This window comes from Tarenaya hassleriana, unplaced genomic scaffold (assembly GCF_000463585.1).
Source record: "Tarenaya hassleriana unplaced genomic scaffold, ASM46358v1 Cleome27, whole genome shotgun sequence".
Taxonomy (NCBI): Eukaryota; Viridiplantae; Streptophyta; class Magnoliopsida; order Brassicales; family Cleomaceae; genus Tarenaya; species Tarenaya hassleriana.
In genome coordinates this window covers 2,212,723-2,227,075 of record NW_010965946.1, presented here as the reverse complement: position 1 = coordinate 2,227,075, position 14,353 = coordinate 2,212,723, and the positions used below count along the sequence as shown (strand labels likewise).

The 14,353-nt window shown below is 41.3% G+C and overlaps 6 protein-coding genes across 7 annotated transcripts; 4 read left to right on the top strand and 2 right to left on the bottom strand.

Moving 5' to 3' along the window:
* Positions 1-1,000: 1,000 nt before the first annotated feature.
* LOC104817561 (EKC/KEOPS complex subunit bud32) lies at positions 1,001-2,493 on the top strand. Of its 2 annotated transcripts, none has more exons than XM_010546795.2 (6): positions 1,001-1,160; positions 1,249-1,362; positions 1,442-1,720; positions 1,782-1,895; positions 2,088-2,160; positions 2,261-2,493. In XM_010546795.2, exons 1-6 carry the CDS (start codon positions 1,083-1,085, stop codon positions 2,296-2,298), a joined length of 696 nt encoding a protein of 231 aa, XP_010545097.1. In that variant the 5' UTR covers positions 1,001-1,082; the 3' UTR covers positions 2,299-2,493. The 2 variants fall into 2 exon arrangements, with proteins under 2 accessions (XP_010545097.1, XP_010545098.1); XM_010546796.2 differs by having other exon boundaries at positions 1,002-1,160; positions 1,239-1,362.
* Positions 2,494-2,711: 218 nt separating this feature from the next.
* LOC104817560 lies at positions 2,712-3,694 on the bottom strand. Its single transcript, XM_010546793.2, has 2 exons — positions 3,426-3,694; positions 2,712-3,061 (listed from the first exon to the last, which is right to left on the bottom strand). Exons 1-2 carry the CDS (start codon positions 3,620-3,622, stop codon positions 2,875-2,877), a joined length of 384 nt encoding a protein of 127 aa, XP_010545095.1. The 5' UTR covers positions 3,623-3,694; the 3' UTR covers positions 2,712-2,874.
* Positions 3,695-4,532: 838 nt separating this feature from the next.
* On the bottom strand, positions 4,533-5,566 carry LOC104817559 (non-specific lipid transfer protein GPI-anchored 2). Its single transcript, XM_010546792.2, has 4 exons — positions 5,173-5,566; positions 5,069-5,095; positions 4,923-4,982; positions 4,533-4,809 (listed from the first exon to the last, which is right to left on the bottom strand). Exons 1-4 carry the CDS (start codon positions 5,498-5,500, stop codon positions 4,598-4,600), a joined length of 627 nt encoding a protein of 208 aa, XP_010545094.1. The 5' UTR covers positions 5,501-5,566; the 3' UTR covers positions 4,533-4,597.
* A 400-nt stretch (positions 5,567-5,966) lies between these two features.
* LOC104817558 (non-specific lipid-transfer protein-like protein At2g13820) lies at positions 5,967-7,170 on the top strand. Its single transcript, XM_010546791.2, has 3 exons — positions 5,967-6,434; positions 6,672-6,776; positions 6,875-7,170. Exons 1-3 carry the CDS (start codon positions 6,107-6,109, stop codon positions 7,006-7,008), a joined length of 567 nt encoding a protein of 188 aa, XP_010545093.1. The 5' UTR covers positions 5,967-6,106; the 3' UTR covers positions 7,009-7,170.
* Positions 7,171-9,336: 2,166 nt separating this feature from the next.
* LOC104817557 (protein MARD1-like) lies at positions 9,337-10,896 on the top strand. The gene is made up of 3 exons (XM_010546789.2): positions 9,337-9,599; positions 9,726-10,508; positions 10,642-10,896. Exons 1-3 carry the CDS (start codon positions 9,586-9,588, stop codon positions 10,709-10,711), a joined length of 867 nt encoding a protein of 288 aa, XP_010545091.1. The 5' UTR covers positions 9,337-9,585; the 3' UTR covers positions 10,712-10,896.
* A 934-nt stretch (positions 10,897-11,830) lies between these two features.
* Positions 11,831-12,412, top strand: LOC104817625 (transcription repressor OFP12-like). The gene has a single exon (XM_010546876.1). The coding sequence runs from the start codon at positions 11,831-11,833 to the stop codon at positions 12,410-12,412; it is 582 nt and encodes a 193-aa protein (XP_010545178.1).
* The last annotated feature ends 1,941 nt before the right edge of the window (positions 12,413-14,353 follow it).

Sequence of the window (14,353 nt, the reverse complement as noted above, 5' to 3'; positions counted from 1 at the left end):
CACACATACACCCCTCTCTCTCTCTCTCTCTCTCTCTCTCTCTCTCTCTCTCTCTCTCCAAAGACAACATCATATTATGTTGGAGGTACCAAATCTCAAACATCTTTGTCAACATTCATTTTTTTTTATAAAAAAGGGCAAGAATCTTAGGGGAGGAGGAGGGGGAGGTGGGTGACCACTGACTAAAGGCACATCCTTTATTCCCTTTTGACTCTTTCTCTTTCTTTCCTTCTCCTTCTCCTTCTTGGGATACCCACATTTTCCGCTCTTCTTTTTCCTTTGTCCTTTTTTTATGATAAAAAAAAAGGTAAAGTGAGTTTGCCTCTCTGGTTGCAATCATTGTTCTTGTTTGGACGTTTTGTATCTTAATACATGAGAAATGAAAGAGAAATCACCCTCTGCGCGGCCTCAGACTCACAGCAGTGGGGGTGGTTGCATCAGAAAACGATCACACACTCAACCACAGAAAAAAAAGAGGAGGAATCTAAAGAGACAAGCGCAGCTTTATAAGAGCAACACTTTGTCACTTTGGTAATGATAAACATCGTTTTGCCGCATCGGAGACAACCGAAAGCATCATCCTCTCAGTGAAAACGATGTCACCTTCCTCGTGTTTCTTTAATTCCCTTGAACCGTACACATATTGTCATCACAAACATTACTACAAAACTCTTCATTCGTAAGCCTTTTTAATTGTTCACTGAAACATCAACATTGAAAAAATGTTTATAGCCCTCTCCGTTTAGAATCCAACTCCACATTACTCATGTTTGGTTCCCACGTTAACGTTTTAGTTCACATTCAAAAGTATTATTATTATTATGATTATCATCATCATTATTATTATTATTATTATAATATGCAAAAGATATAGGGGACATTGTGGTCGACCTCAACCCTTAAAGAAATGGGCTTTTTTTTAAAAAAGTTATTGGACTAATTGGGCTTTGCCTTAGGGCTCTTTACCTAGCTCTTCCGAACCCAAAGCTCGCTGATCCACCGCCGCCACACACTCTCTCTCTCCCTCTCTCTCTCTCTCTCTCTCTCTCTGCGACTGCAATCTTCCCCTATCCTGCTCTTTCATGGTCACGGATAACTCGCCGGCGGAATTGGCTATGGATGTTGAGGCCCTCCTTCTTATCAACCAAGGCGCCGAAGCCGTGAGTTTTTCTCTTCCTTCTCTCGATTGTTCATCGTTTCACTCTGTTGTTTAAGAAAGGAGGTTGTTTACGTCTCAGTTTTTTCCAGAGAGTTTTCGAGTCCTCCTTTGTGGGGAGAAGATCCATCATCAAAGAACGCTTCTCCAAGAAATACAGACACCCATCTCTCGATTCCAAACTCACTCTCAAACGCTTGAATGCGGTTCGGTTATCTACTTGTCCTCTCTAGATATCAGCTTCATGTCTTGTCCGTGATTCAATTACGTCACGTTGTGGAACAGGAGGCAAGGTGCATGACAAAGGCAAGGAAGCTTGGGGTTCGTACTCCACTCCTCTATTCCGTGGACCCTCTGCTTCACACCTTGACGCTCGAGTACGTCGACGGCGTCTCTGTCAAAGACATTTTCCTTCAGTTTGGGGCAAATGGGATCTTCCAAGAACGATTGGATGATATATCCTCCCAGATTGGGGATGCAATTGCCAAGCTTCATGATGGTGGTCTTGTTCACGGTGACTTGACCACATCTAACATGTTGATGGAGAAAGGCACAAACCAATTGGTAAGTCTGTTTTCTTTAGTTAACCGTTCCGTGGGGAGATCTGATGAATTGGTAATCTCAGGTGCTAATTGACTTTGGCCTGAGTTTCACATCGACCTTGCCGGAAGACAAGGCTGTTGATTTGTATGTGCTGGAAAGAGCTTTGCTTTCAATGCACTCTTCTTGTGGGAATGTGGTAAGGCCTTATGCCTCAAATCCTCTTGGTTGGTGGAATTGAAAGTGGATGTGATAGCTGCCTTATATCATTACCAAAGAGAGCTAGGGACTGATGTCTGTTTAGTTTTTTATTTGGGAATCATAATGAACCGAGTTTGTGAGAAGAGAATGTTTTCTAACATGCATGATGGGTTAATATTGGCGTGGATAGATGGACCGGATACTTGCAGCGTATAGGAAGTCCTCAAAGCAATGGTCGTCGACATGGAACAAGCTGGCCCAAGGTTGTATGCCATCCCTCTTCCTGAAAGCCCTGACAACTTTCTTTTTTATTCTAAAGCTTACTCTGCACTGAAATCTGATAAACTTTTTTTCCCAATGCAGTAAGGCAGCGAGGGCGAAAGCGGACTATGATCGGATGAATTGGTAAACCGGTTACAGTATGCCAAAAAGCATAGGAATGGATTGTGGAGCATTTGATTAAAATGCATTAGGTTTATTTTAGCTAATATGTATCCTTTATCAGTTCTGAACTACTTTGGAAACCCCGGTTGTGCATTATATTTAATCGAAATATACTTGTGGGGAAATTGGAGGACCCCGAATGGTTGGGCATTTGTTGTTGTTGTTTTTGGTCGTGCAGTGAGTCAGATGAAGGTCGGTTGTGTGGGGGATGGCTCCTCTTTGATGTATAAGGTACACTCCTCACCTCTGTATTTTGGAAATGAACATTGTTTCCCCGAAGTTTGGTTCTTCTTTCTTTAACGGAGGCTGTGATGCTGTGACAGTCAGCCCTTGGTATTGGATACCACAGCCGTCCAACAATTCAATAACATTCTGGAAGCAAAGAAAGAATATGTCTTTACAGAAAACCAAACTGTTCAAGTGTGTCTCTGTGTGTGTATATATATTGCTGACAACAGAGAGTGCAAGCCCATCTCAAGAACAAAAAATGGTCAAGCACCGATTTAGAAAAGAGAAAACATTGACTAGGATCTTCACTTGTGAAACTGGGAGGGTCTGAGCCTTGTGAGGCTTTCAGTGGTTATGGTGCAGTCTTCTGACTCCATGACCCCGCCGCTGCATGTTTTCCCCTTCTTCTTACGCGCTTCTTCTCTCAATCTCACAGACCTATCGCTTATTCTCTGTCGTTCCCTGCATTGCTTTGAACAGAACGCCAAGTCGCTGCAAAGCCACAATCAGTCACTCTTATCTTTCCGTTCAAAAGTCATTGCCCGCACTGGGCTCTGTACATGTGTACTGCCCCTCGCAGAACAAATCTAAAAGCTAACAGATTCTGGACAGGCGTTAGTTTAATAGAAAAATTCAAGGAAATCCATTAGGGCAAAAAACAAATTACAAGTTGCTGTTACATGGGAGTGGTAATCTGATCGTTTGCATGGATATGAAGCTAACTAGTCTGAAAAAGAAACACACGCACTTCTGAATCAGAACGTCTCCTGTACTCTTTTCCCCTTGTTGTATCGACAAAATCGAGTTGAGGGAAGATGGAGTAAGATACCAAACAGGGGAAAGGAAACAAACATACCCGTACATGAAGATGTCTTCCTCCGGACTCAGCTTCTTAGTGCAGAACCAACACTGCTCCAGCGACAGAACGGTGGACTGCAACTGTCCTCTCCCTATCTCCGGCGACGGGACGGCGACGGCGCCTTCCAATATCTCCGGAGACTCTGTCTGCTCGCTGGCTGAGCTCGGAGTACGCGATCTCTTGTTGAGGACCATCGCCAGATTCGGAATTCTGAATATTTGTGGTTCGAAAACTAGGGTTTTTCGGGAATCCGAAGCTGGGAGTTGAAGAGCGAGGGACGCGTGAGCGACTGCGAGTATTTATATGTTACGGTGGTCCCCACGTCACATATTCCTCTTGTAGGATTCCGGTGGGGACACGTTAAACCCATCGGATTCGATAGGATCTCGCCACGTACACAGTTGTACGAAAGATCTAGGGCCACGCTTGTCTACCAAGGATTTCCGGCAATGGGAAGATTTCTTTGCCCACTCAATTCAGATTGTTTTGGGAATAAAAATAGGAAGGGAATATTATACATGTACATTTTAACTCATTAATACTATGGAAACAATCCAAGAGACGGGGTGTGCCACTCGTACATATTAGCATTAGAGTTTCATGAGTGTGAGTAGGATTATATTCTATATGAGCATTTTAACATGTGATTGAATTCACTTCGGCCGACCAAGGCTGGCCTTGCAGCGGAAATTACCTCCAGATGATATCTAATCAAATTTATGTATTCCTATCCTTTTGGGGTATATTGGTTGTCTATATGATACCGAGGTTTAGACACCAATCCTTATTTTGGCTATGATGCCTTTTCAACTATCCTTTTGTAAAGTTGAAAAGCAGTAGAAATATGTAGAAGAAAGTTTACGGAATAGAAAACCTTTTAGCAAAAAAACATGTGATTGAATTGCATCTCCTTGTAACACGCGTCATATTTACTATATAACAAGTTCTACTTCTAGTCGGTTCGGCTCCTAACAATAATGTTACACCAGAAATCACACTTCCACGTTCCCAAGTTATGTCCATGTGACCTTTTTATTCTAGTATATGTCGCAAAAAAAAAAAAAAAAAAACTTGTTTGGTTTTATAACGATGATGGGAAAAGAAAGCCAAGAGAGTCGATTTTTTCGAATATCAAACCGGAGTCGATGGTTATACACGTAAGGAAGAGATCAGTAAAATTTGAAAATAGAAAATATGGCAATAATTAACAAAAGAGAGGCAAGTGGAGGAGAAGTGAAATTAGCCGTGCTGGGCATTGACGGCTGAACCACCGGCCGGATACCCGGGTTAGCCGTCGGACCAAGTGCCCCGTCTGCCGGAACCTCCGGTGTCAATGCTAGGGTCGGCGCTGGAGCTGGTGTTGTCGCCGTTGCCTTGGATCCTGCAACGATATTCAGGGATTTGCGTATGATAAGATATTAATTAAACAATATATGTTATTTTATAAAGCCATGAGAAGGACAGGCTCAAAGACGAGGCAGTAATCATCATTACCTCCTGGACCGAGAGAAGACGGAGCGGGAGGTGGTGGAGAGAGCAACAACGGAACTGGACCTGTCACACAATGAAGATAATCAAATACCCATCGGATAATAACAAAGAAATGAATTTTAGATATAGAAAAGGGGAATGCATGATACCTGGGGCAGGCAGAGGAGTTCCAGCGGCTGCAAGAGGAAAAACAAATGAAGGTCCATGGAAATCATTAAAGATGGAAACCGAGATAAAGTTAAGGAGAAGCAACCTTGACACTGAAGGGGGAGACCAGGCAGGTTACAGGCACGAGGGAGGCCGAGGGAGAGGGTGCGGTTGAGGAAGAGAGGGATAGGGACATTGGCGGTGAGGATGAGACAAGCGCAGTCCATTCCGCTGCCCATCAGAGCCTTAAAGGACTCGCAGCATCCGGCCGTGGGAGTGGAGGCTCCTCCGCTGCTTCCCGTAACGAAATTCAGGCAAGGAGTGAACGTCGTTATCATCGACGCCGTGCATGGCGTCCTGATCTGCTGCCCACTTGACATCGCCACCGCTATCGTTATTATTGCCACAGCTCTTACTATACTCTTCTTCTCCATTTCCTCTGCTTTTTTTTTTTTATGGGTTTGTACGTGTGCCTGTTTTTATAACCGGATGTTTCGTAGGATGGGTCTCTGGAGTTCAACAACTTTGATCCTGTCTGTAATGCCCTTTTTCTGTCTCTAAATCTCGTGTGTCGAATTAGGTGCGTTTGGTGTGCGGCTTTGTTCTGACTATGCTCCTTTTTAATTATTCCACCCAATCATACTTTAATATCGTACCACCATCAATTACATCAACTAAAAAAAAAAAAACTTGCTATGCAAAACGTTTTTACCAAACGCTGAGATTGAGATACAAAATTGTTTGCAAGATTTTATATACCAACGACTCGACACAACTACTCTGCCTGTCCCGGTATTACCTGCTTACTATCATTCACATCCTATTTCTCATGTAAACATTTTTATTATATATTATTTCTAGAAGCCGATTGTTTTTTTAGAAAATAACATTAAACAACAAAGTTGGTCATCAAACACTACCAATCTCCTTGATTGTATATGGACACCTCCTATAAACACACTCACCCTCTCCACCATCCAACAACCAAGAAACAAGTTTGAAGAACATTAATCCATTCGGAGTCCCTTTTTAGCAGGCTAATGATGGGTTCGAGAGGGTTTGGCTCCGTTCTAGCCATTGTGGTCATAGCCGGGGTCCTCAGCGGAGGAGTGAGGGGGCAGGGGAATGGGTGCACGACCAGCCTTGCGAGCCTGGCTCCGTGCCTGACTTATATAACCGGGAACTCGACGGCTCCGTCCCAAACCTGCTGCTCGCAGCTCGCAGGAGTGGTGAGATCGTACCCGCAGTGCCTCTGCTCAGTCGTCAACGGTCCTATCCCCAACATCGGCATCAACATCAACCAGACCCTCGCCCTCCAACTCCCCGGCGCCTGCAACGTTCAGACTCCTCCCCTCTCTCAATGCAACGGTATTTCTTTATTTACTCTTTCTCTATTATGTACTTACACGCAAGTATGCGTGAATATTCATATACTTACTTGATCGGGCCAACAGAGCTTGTCCAAGTTTATAGGTCAACTCTTTTATCATGTATATTATATGCAATATACGTTGGCGATATACTCGGCAATATTTATCATTTATATAATGTACATAAAATAAGTTAACAATAGCGAGGTGGAATTTTTCATGTCACGTGGATTAGCGGCCGCAAATGGACCAACGGCTTCAACTCCGCCGGCGGAGTCACCGGCTGAAGAAATGCCGGGCGCTGCAGCCGCCCCAACCTCGTCGCCGGAGGTTCCTTCAGGTAATTTTAAACATCAAATTCAAATTATTAATGATAAGAATAAAAGTCCACGTCCATTAATTTTTTCCAAAGCAAGTAAATATGTTTAATGGACGCAGGAAGCGGAGGAAGGTCGAAGACGGTTCCATCCACCGGAGCAGCTGGTGCTGGTTCCTCCGCCGGAAACGTGGCCGCAGTGCCACTGAATTTGCTTCTACTTGCTCTCTCTCTTGTCGTTCTTACCAAATTCTGATATTTCATCCTCTCGTTTTTTTTTCTATTAAATAAATAAATGGGTAAATGTCGCGAGGGATTGTTTTGTATTGTAATATTGTGCTACTTTTTACATGCCGGATTCGAAATCATGTATTACAGTCGTTCTTACCAAATTCTTATTGGATTCCATCTTCGTTTATTGGTCCATATTCCCGTTAAATTCGAGATCGAGACATTCTAAATCAAATCTCTAATTTGGATATAAACTAGGTTATGCCTTTTGTCATTCTGCAATCTCATAATCAAAACTATGAGGTTCCGAGTCACGTATGGTCTACATTCTAGGCAGATTCATGTGATCAGCATGTCTTATACATTGCATCTCTTGGTTTACCTGATGCGTTTTGTCGCCACGTGGAAGCTTCGTCGAATCATTGGTCGACAACTCACCATATATTATTATTATTATTATTGTGTTTGTGACTCGTATACAGTGGTCTTCTAAACAAATTAATATCCATCTTATTAATTTTTATATGTAAGAATTTAACTATTAGTCTAAAGAATTTACCAATAAAAACACCAAAAACCTAGACCCAACGCTTATACATATGTAAGCTTCTCCGAATATTCTATAAAAAAATTTTTTTTGATGATGATTCGAAAAAAAAACAAGAATTTCACCTTTAATTTAAAGCAAAAGAGTAATCAGTTCAAGTACAAACCAAACGAGGAAGCAAGCATTTGAAAGAAAGAAATGCACTTTCAGAACACTGAAACGCAATTCCACTGGCTTACCTCGTAGGTTTCAGAGTTTTTTTTTTTTTTTTTTTTTTTTTTTTTGGGTTTAAGGGATTAGGGTTTAGTTGCATGTGTGGGGAGGAGATTCATGTACCATTTTATTTCAGAGGTGACCAAAACAGGCCGAGACAATCATATTTGCTTTTCTCAAATCCGGAGAAGTGATAAATTCATATTTGCAAATTAAATGTTGGACAATATAAAGTTGATTGTGCCCCCATTTTTACTCTTTGATTGTATGCTAACTCATGCAATACCAATCTTAAAACAATATTTAGATACCTAGCGCCGAAAATACTAAAACAAACTTTTTTGCCTTGTAGTCCAATTGCCATTTATTGTTGCATATTGGTTCGCTATAGCTTCCTCTGTCGGCTTTTATTTATTTATTATTATATAAAACCTATAATTATTTGAATACAGACAAAAGCTGTGCATTGGTAAAGTGTACAGTAGTAGTATCGGCAGCTCAATTAGGAAAGCACCAATCACCTTCTAGCTAATAAAACGACAAGGAGTTTACATTTATGTAGCGGAAACGGCCCACAGTTCTCCTGCGCGCATTATATGTCCTGTCTTCGGCAAAATGGTCCACGAGTGGGCCTAAAAAGCCCAATATAATTACGTGAACAGAGAAACGCGATCATGATTAAGTGGGACCAACCGGGGAAAAGAGGCCGATGTAGGACCCACTAAAGCTTCTTGTCTTTATATGAAGGCCCCACATCTCTGACAATTTTAAAGAAAAACCCCTGAATTCCACAGAATAACAAAAGGACCCCCTATACATGTGTGTATATCTATGTACTACATATGTTTTGTTGACTAATAACAAAATAAGAAGATAGTTTAAAAAAACGTTTAGAATTGCTCTGATAATATTCAACCCAACCACCAGAGCAATCAGCTGGTAGGGTCCACATTCACGAGTGACCGTGAATTTATGATAAATAAATGTACGTCCAAATTCAATAGCTCGATGGTTTATGAAATCAAGGAGCAACAAGAAAAGTGGTTGCATCTAGCTAAGTATTTACGGACCCAATTGGTCAATCGGTAAAGTCCGACCGTGTAATTGTATCATGTTGACTAGTTATTAATTATTGTCCTTGATCTTATAAATATAGAGAAATCCGTGCATTGTGATTTGTAATATTAAACACAAGGGACCCATTAATCAATGCTCAATGGACAGTCACACGTGTCACTGATTAGATCTTAATTATTGGATTAAGTAGAGTAGGTACAATTGGGGACCCACTCCACTTCAATTGTATATGAGAAGGATATAGCAGATGGTGAAACGGCTCCTTTTCCAATTAGTATATATATATTTACACTTATCTCATTGGGGTGAATAATACTAGTAATTGGAGAAAGACAAATGCGGTAATGACGCCATGCTATGAATGATTAGCACAAGATGCCGAAAGTATTTTGTCTCAAGGAATTCCGAATAATTGACAAATAAATACAAACATATAAAGGAAAAACTTGTACGAAGTTGGACGGAATGAAACGCCATTAAATAATATCCAATGAAGTAATAAAAATATACTCCTTAAACGTATCGGATGCTGTTTTTTCCCGCAGTTAAAGCTGCAGCTATCCAAGAAGACATCATATATTTTATATATCACATTGGTTTCACCATCGGCAATTACACACCACTTTTTAAAAGTCCATTCCGGTACGCAGCCAGCCAGCCTCCTTACTTCCCTCTCTCGATCAATTTATTTGCAGCCATTACCAAACTCAGTCTCCAACTCTTATTGCCACCATGGAAGCCACCGAGCTCTGATCTCTTTCCATTATGCTTCTGCTGAGGTCTGCATCTAAAGTATCAGTTCCATACTCCAAATCCACAGCTCCCGCATGAACTCGTTTCCCGTGTTCATCTAACAACGTTTACCTATTTTTTTTTTATTTAAAAAATGGGGTTTTATGGTGCAGGCAAAGTGAATTTGGAGAATCTGTGATGCCAATTATGTTGAGGAACAGATCAAAAAGAGCAGTGGCAGCGAAACAGGCATCTGTAATGGCAGATCAACCACAGTCGCCCCAACCTCAGATCGGCCACTTCACGAAACCCGCACTTTCTCTCTCGTATCTCTTCAGCTCTCCAAAGTTCAAGCTTTTCACCTCAAAGATCTCACCTTTCGACACCGACTTCGCCCTCACTAGCCCTACTTCGATCCTCGACGCTAACCCTTCTATCTTTTCCACCAAAACCGACAAACCCAATTCGTATTTCGAACCCACGATCCCGAAACCCCAAAGATTTAAACCTCCAGAAGCCTTTGGCCTCGCTGATCTCGTGAAAACAGCGAATCCCCAAAGAGGAAACGTCGGTAACTCCGCTAAACCCGTCAACAAGATGGTCCTGTTTGGATCCAAGTTGAGAGTCCAGATCCCGTCAGCCGATTTTGGAACAAAGATCGGGGCTCCGAGATATCCGGCACGGGGACAGAGCGATTCTAGTGTCCAAGCGAGGGTGTTGACTGGGTGTAGCATCCCGGTGAGCGAGATGGAGCTGTCCGAGGACTATACGTGTGTGATATCGCACGGCCCAAACCCGACCACGAGACATATATTCGACAACTGTGTGTTTGTGGAGTCGAATTGCTCTGTTTCTTCTTCGCCGCCACTGGGACTGTATCCCAGCAACAGTTTCTTGAGCTTTTGCTACACCTGTAAGAAGATTCTCGACCAAAAACACAACATTTATATATACAGGTCCGTTGCAATTTCGAAAGTTTTTGGCTAAATGATTGGTGATTTATCGTCTCTTTAAAAGCCTGTGAATAAGATGATACGTAAGGGGCCTTCTTTTCTCAAGTGGTGATTAATGGTTAAGGCTGTCTTTCAGGGGAGAGAAGGCGTTTTGCAGCTGCGAATGCAGGTTCCAGGAGATGCTCATAGATCGGATGGAGAGCTAGATCCTTCATGAGAATCTTTTTTTTTTCCTTTTCTTTATGTGTTTTTGGTCGTTCCGTCCTCGCCTCTCGACTGCTGATGTAAAAAAGATAAAAGAGAGAGAGAGATGATTGAAGTTGAAAATGGCTGTGGAGCTGATAATAAGCATGTGTAGGTTAATATATGGCACGGGACATTGATTTTGATACGTCAGGCCTAACTTAGCACCTGTGCTGATGCCTTGAACCAATCAATCTATGCAGCAGGCAGACATACGAATTCATCTTTGTAGTGAATGGGCCATATCTATGGTTGGGCCAAATATGCAAGCCCAACATTTATATCTTGTGGGATTTATTCGGTGGTTACGAGGATAATTATTTAATCCATGCAGATAAATGCATAACACATTCAGATATTGCACTGGGGCTTGTCTTGATGTCAAATCTAATCTAATGTTTGTATTTTATGGAAAAATGAAAAGACACCTCCACCATGTGCTCCCTCTTTTCACTATTTGGACCGTCCATCGGCCCCTTCGTCACTAAATTCCATTATCAAAATCTCCATCAAATACCAACCAAACCTAAACACAACATCACCACCTCTATTTATCTAAATCTCATAGCTTTTGTTATTTTATTGTTTACAACGCGAATAACTTCCATATATTCTTAATTAAAAAAAATTTACGAAGGTACATACATTCCAATTGCCACCAAATATGCCTACACAAAAAAACGATAGTTACTTGAAACGAAAGAAGAATTAAAAAAAATAGTGGGAGAGAGTAATGTGGAGATGAAGCTTGCGGGAAAACTCGTCTATTAGCATTGTCACCGTTATTGGTTATGAAATAATTTTTAAAAATTTTAAAATAATGGCATCGATGATGATGCAGTGGGATACCAACGATATCTGATCTGATTCCTCTTTGCATGTGCATTTGCTCTTTGCTTATAGAGATTATATATATATGTAGCACCATATATGCCCATTCATATATATATACAATGTGGAACTCGAAGGTGGGGGAAAATTGGTTAACGTACGTTCCAATCTACGCCGTCTTTTTAGGAACCCAAACCAACAGCACCGCAACCATCTCTTCTCTCTCTGTTCGGTCGAAACAACACCCAATGATGAGAAACCTCGTCCCCTGCTTCGCCTTCATCAAACGGTCCACGTTTCCCGACTCCTCTCCCGTCGATCTCAGCCGTCCGTTCCGTTCGCGCCCTGTTTTCCAGAACTTCAACTCTCTCTTCATCGACCACAACACCTTCTCCGAGCCCGAACCCGATCCTGTTCCCGATTTCTCCGCCTTGATCGCCTCTCAGCGGTTTTTCTTCTCGTCCCCTGGCCGGTCAAACTCCATCGTCGAATCCTGTCCGTCCATTTCCACCGGATCCTCCTCGTTGGTGTCCCCCTCGCCGTCGGATCGCCTTTCGACGGCTATGGACGGAGGAGACGAGTCGTCGAGTGACAGCGTGGCCGTGCAGACCGACTCGCCTGACCCGTATGCCGACTTCCGGAGATCGATGGAGGAGATGGTGGAGGCGCGCGGTCTGCGCGACGCCAAAACTAACTGGGAAAAGCTGCATGAGCTCCTTCTCTGCTACTTGGCCCTGAATCCCAAATGCGCTCACGGCTTCATCGTCCGAGCCTTCTCCGATCTTCTCGTGTCCCTCATGTCGTCTTCGGAGAATAAATCGGAGGATGGTTGATGAACGGATTCTCATCCATGAGTCTCCTCGTCGATGTTATCTTTAATCACACTCCTAAGCAGTTGTATTGATTTTTGTAAATTCATGTCATTTTTTTTATCCATGGGCACCGGGTTATACATTCTCCGTTAATAAACGCAAGGTGCACATGATTTCAATTAGGCGTGGGTTATGGTTGGACCATTCCATCAAGGCATTAAAGTATAGTTTCTTGCATTTCATTTAGAAACGAAGACATTGCGTGTCTGAGTCGGGGCGATTAAAAGCTTGGGCCTTTTGAAATGATCCACACTCAATTCATAATTGCATGACTCATGAGCCACCTAATGGGACTTTATCATGGTTTTTTTTCTGTCCAAGGTGGTCAATTTGTTTGTTTACTTAAATTATGAGATTTGACTTTTAAGAAATATATCCAAATCCAACATTGATTTGCCGAAACCAAGATAATGATGTTTTGGAAATTGAAAAGATGAGATGGAGTCCGGATAGCTCCAAGAATCCACCCACGCCCAGCCCCACCTTCAATCAGCCAGTCAGGTAGGGGAGTGATGATGAGATAGACGAGGTGATGGGACAGACCAACTTTTGAGGACGTGAAAAGGAGATGACATGCTATATCAACCTCCGCTTTATGTAATCACACACGCATATATATATATATATATATATATATATATATATATTGTATACACTGCATTGCATTGCATGCATGACGCTTGTCTTTTCTCCCCACTTCGCCTGCTTCTCCTTCGTGTCCCTTTGTTCTTTATCTTCTCATGTTGAGTTATGGAACGTTACTTCAACTGCGAATTAATTAATGGGTGCAATCTATGACGCTTAGGACTCTCTATATATGTATATATCTTACTTGGAAGTTATGAATGTTGGAGGAGTATCCGATCCCCGTAATTTACGGATATAAGAAAGCGGTATAATACAGTGGGAGGGAATGCGTATACGTACATCAAATATACTTCATATGAAATAAAAGAGGCTAGATTTATAAAAAATATATATATAAACAAAATAAAAGAGACTAGATCAGTGGATATTAACAAGCAATGAAGTATCCCCCAGTTGTCTTGATACTCTCTCCAAGCTGTGCATGTGGCCATTTGCACATATATCATACGTGTGCGTGTTTTATATATTATTTGCACTGGCCTGGCATGAACTATATATGTGAATCTTTTAACATATATACAGTGTGTGTATGTCGGGAAGATTCGAGTGCTTGCTGCTTCATGCTCATAACTAATTAGGCTGATCCATGCTTTTGTTTAAGCAAAGGGAAAAGAAAGGTGGTATAGTGAACTGCCTTTTAGCTCTAATTAAAACTATCTCCACGGAACAGGGACAATTTTGTTTTTATTTTTTTTCAAGTTTCCATTAACAAATTGGTCTATGCACGATAATCGGTCTAAAAAAATACACTTAGTAATCATAATTATACTAATTAAGAATGGCACGTTTAATATAATCGACGTTGTTCATCATGTTTTCTCTAGAACCCCCGGAGTGTTGTACTAAGGGTTCGACTCGTTGTACCGCAGCGGTTGCGGTTGCGGGTGGCGGCGTTTTCAAAACGTTTGATAGCGATTATGAACGATTAATACTGAATGGTTGATAAGTTGTTGTTGGCAACGATTGCAGGTGAATGCGGTTGGAAGTGAATGGTTCGTTGCGGTTGCGATTGCATTTGATATAAAATTATGAAAAAGAATATTATTTTAAATTTTTTTATAATAGTTTAATTAAAATTTTAATATCATTTGATAAAAATTATTTACTTATAAATTTAAAATATAAATATTACCAATTTAATTTATTTTTAAGTAAAAAAATAATTTTATTATAAAAATTATTAAAAATAATCATTATTAAACTTAAAAATTATACTATTGTATTTTTTTATTAAAAAATAATACTAGAAAATAA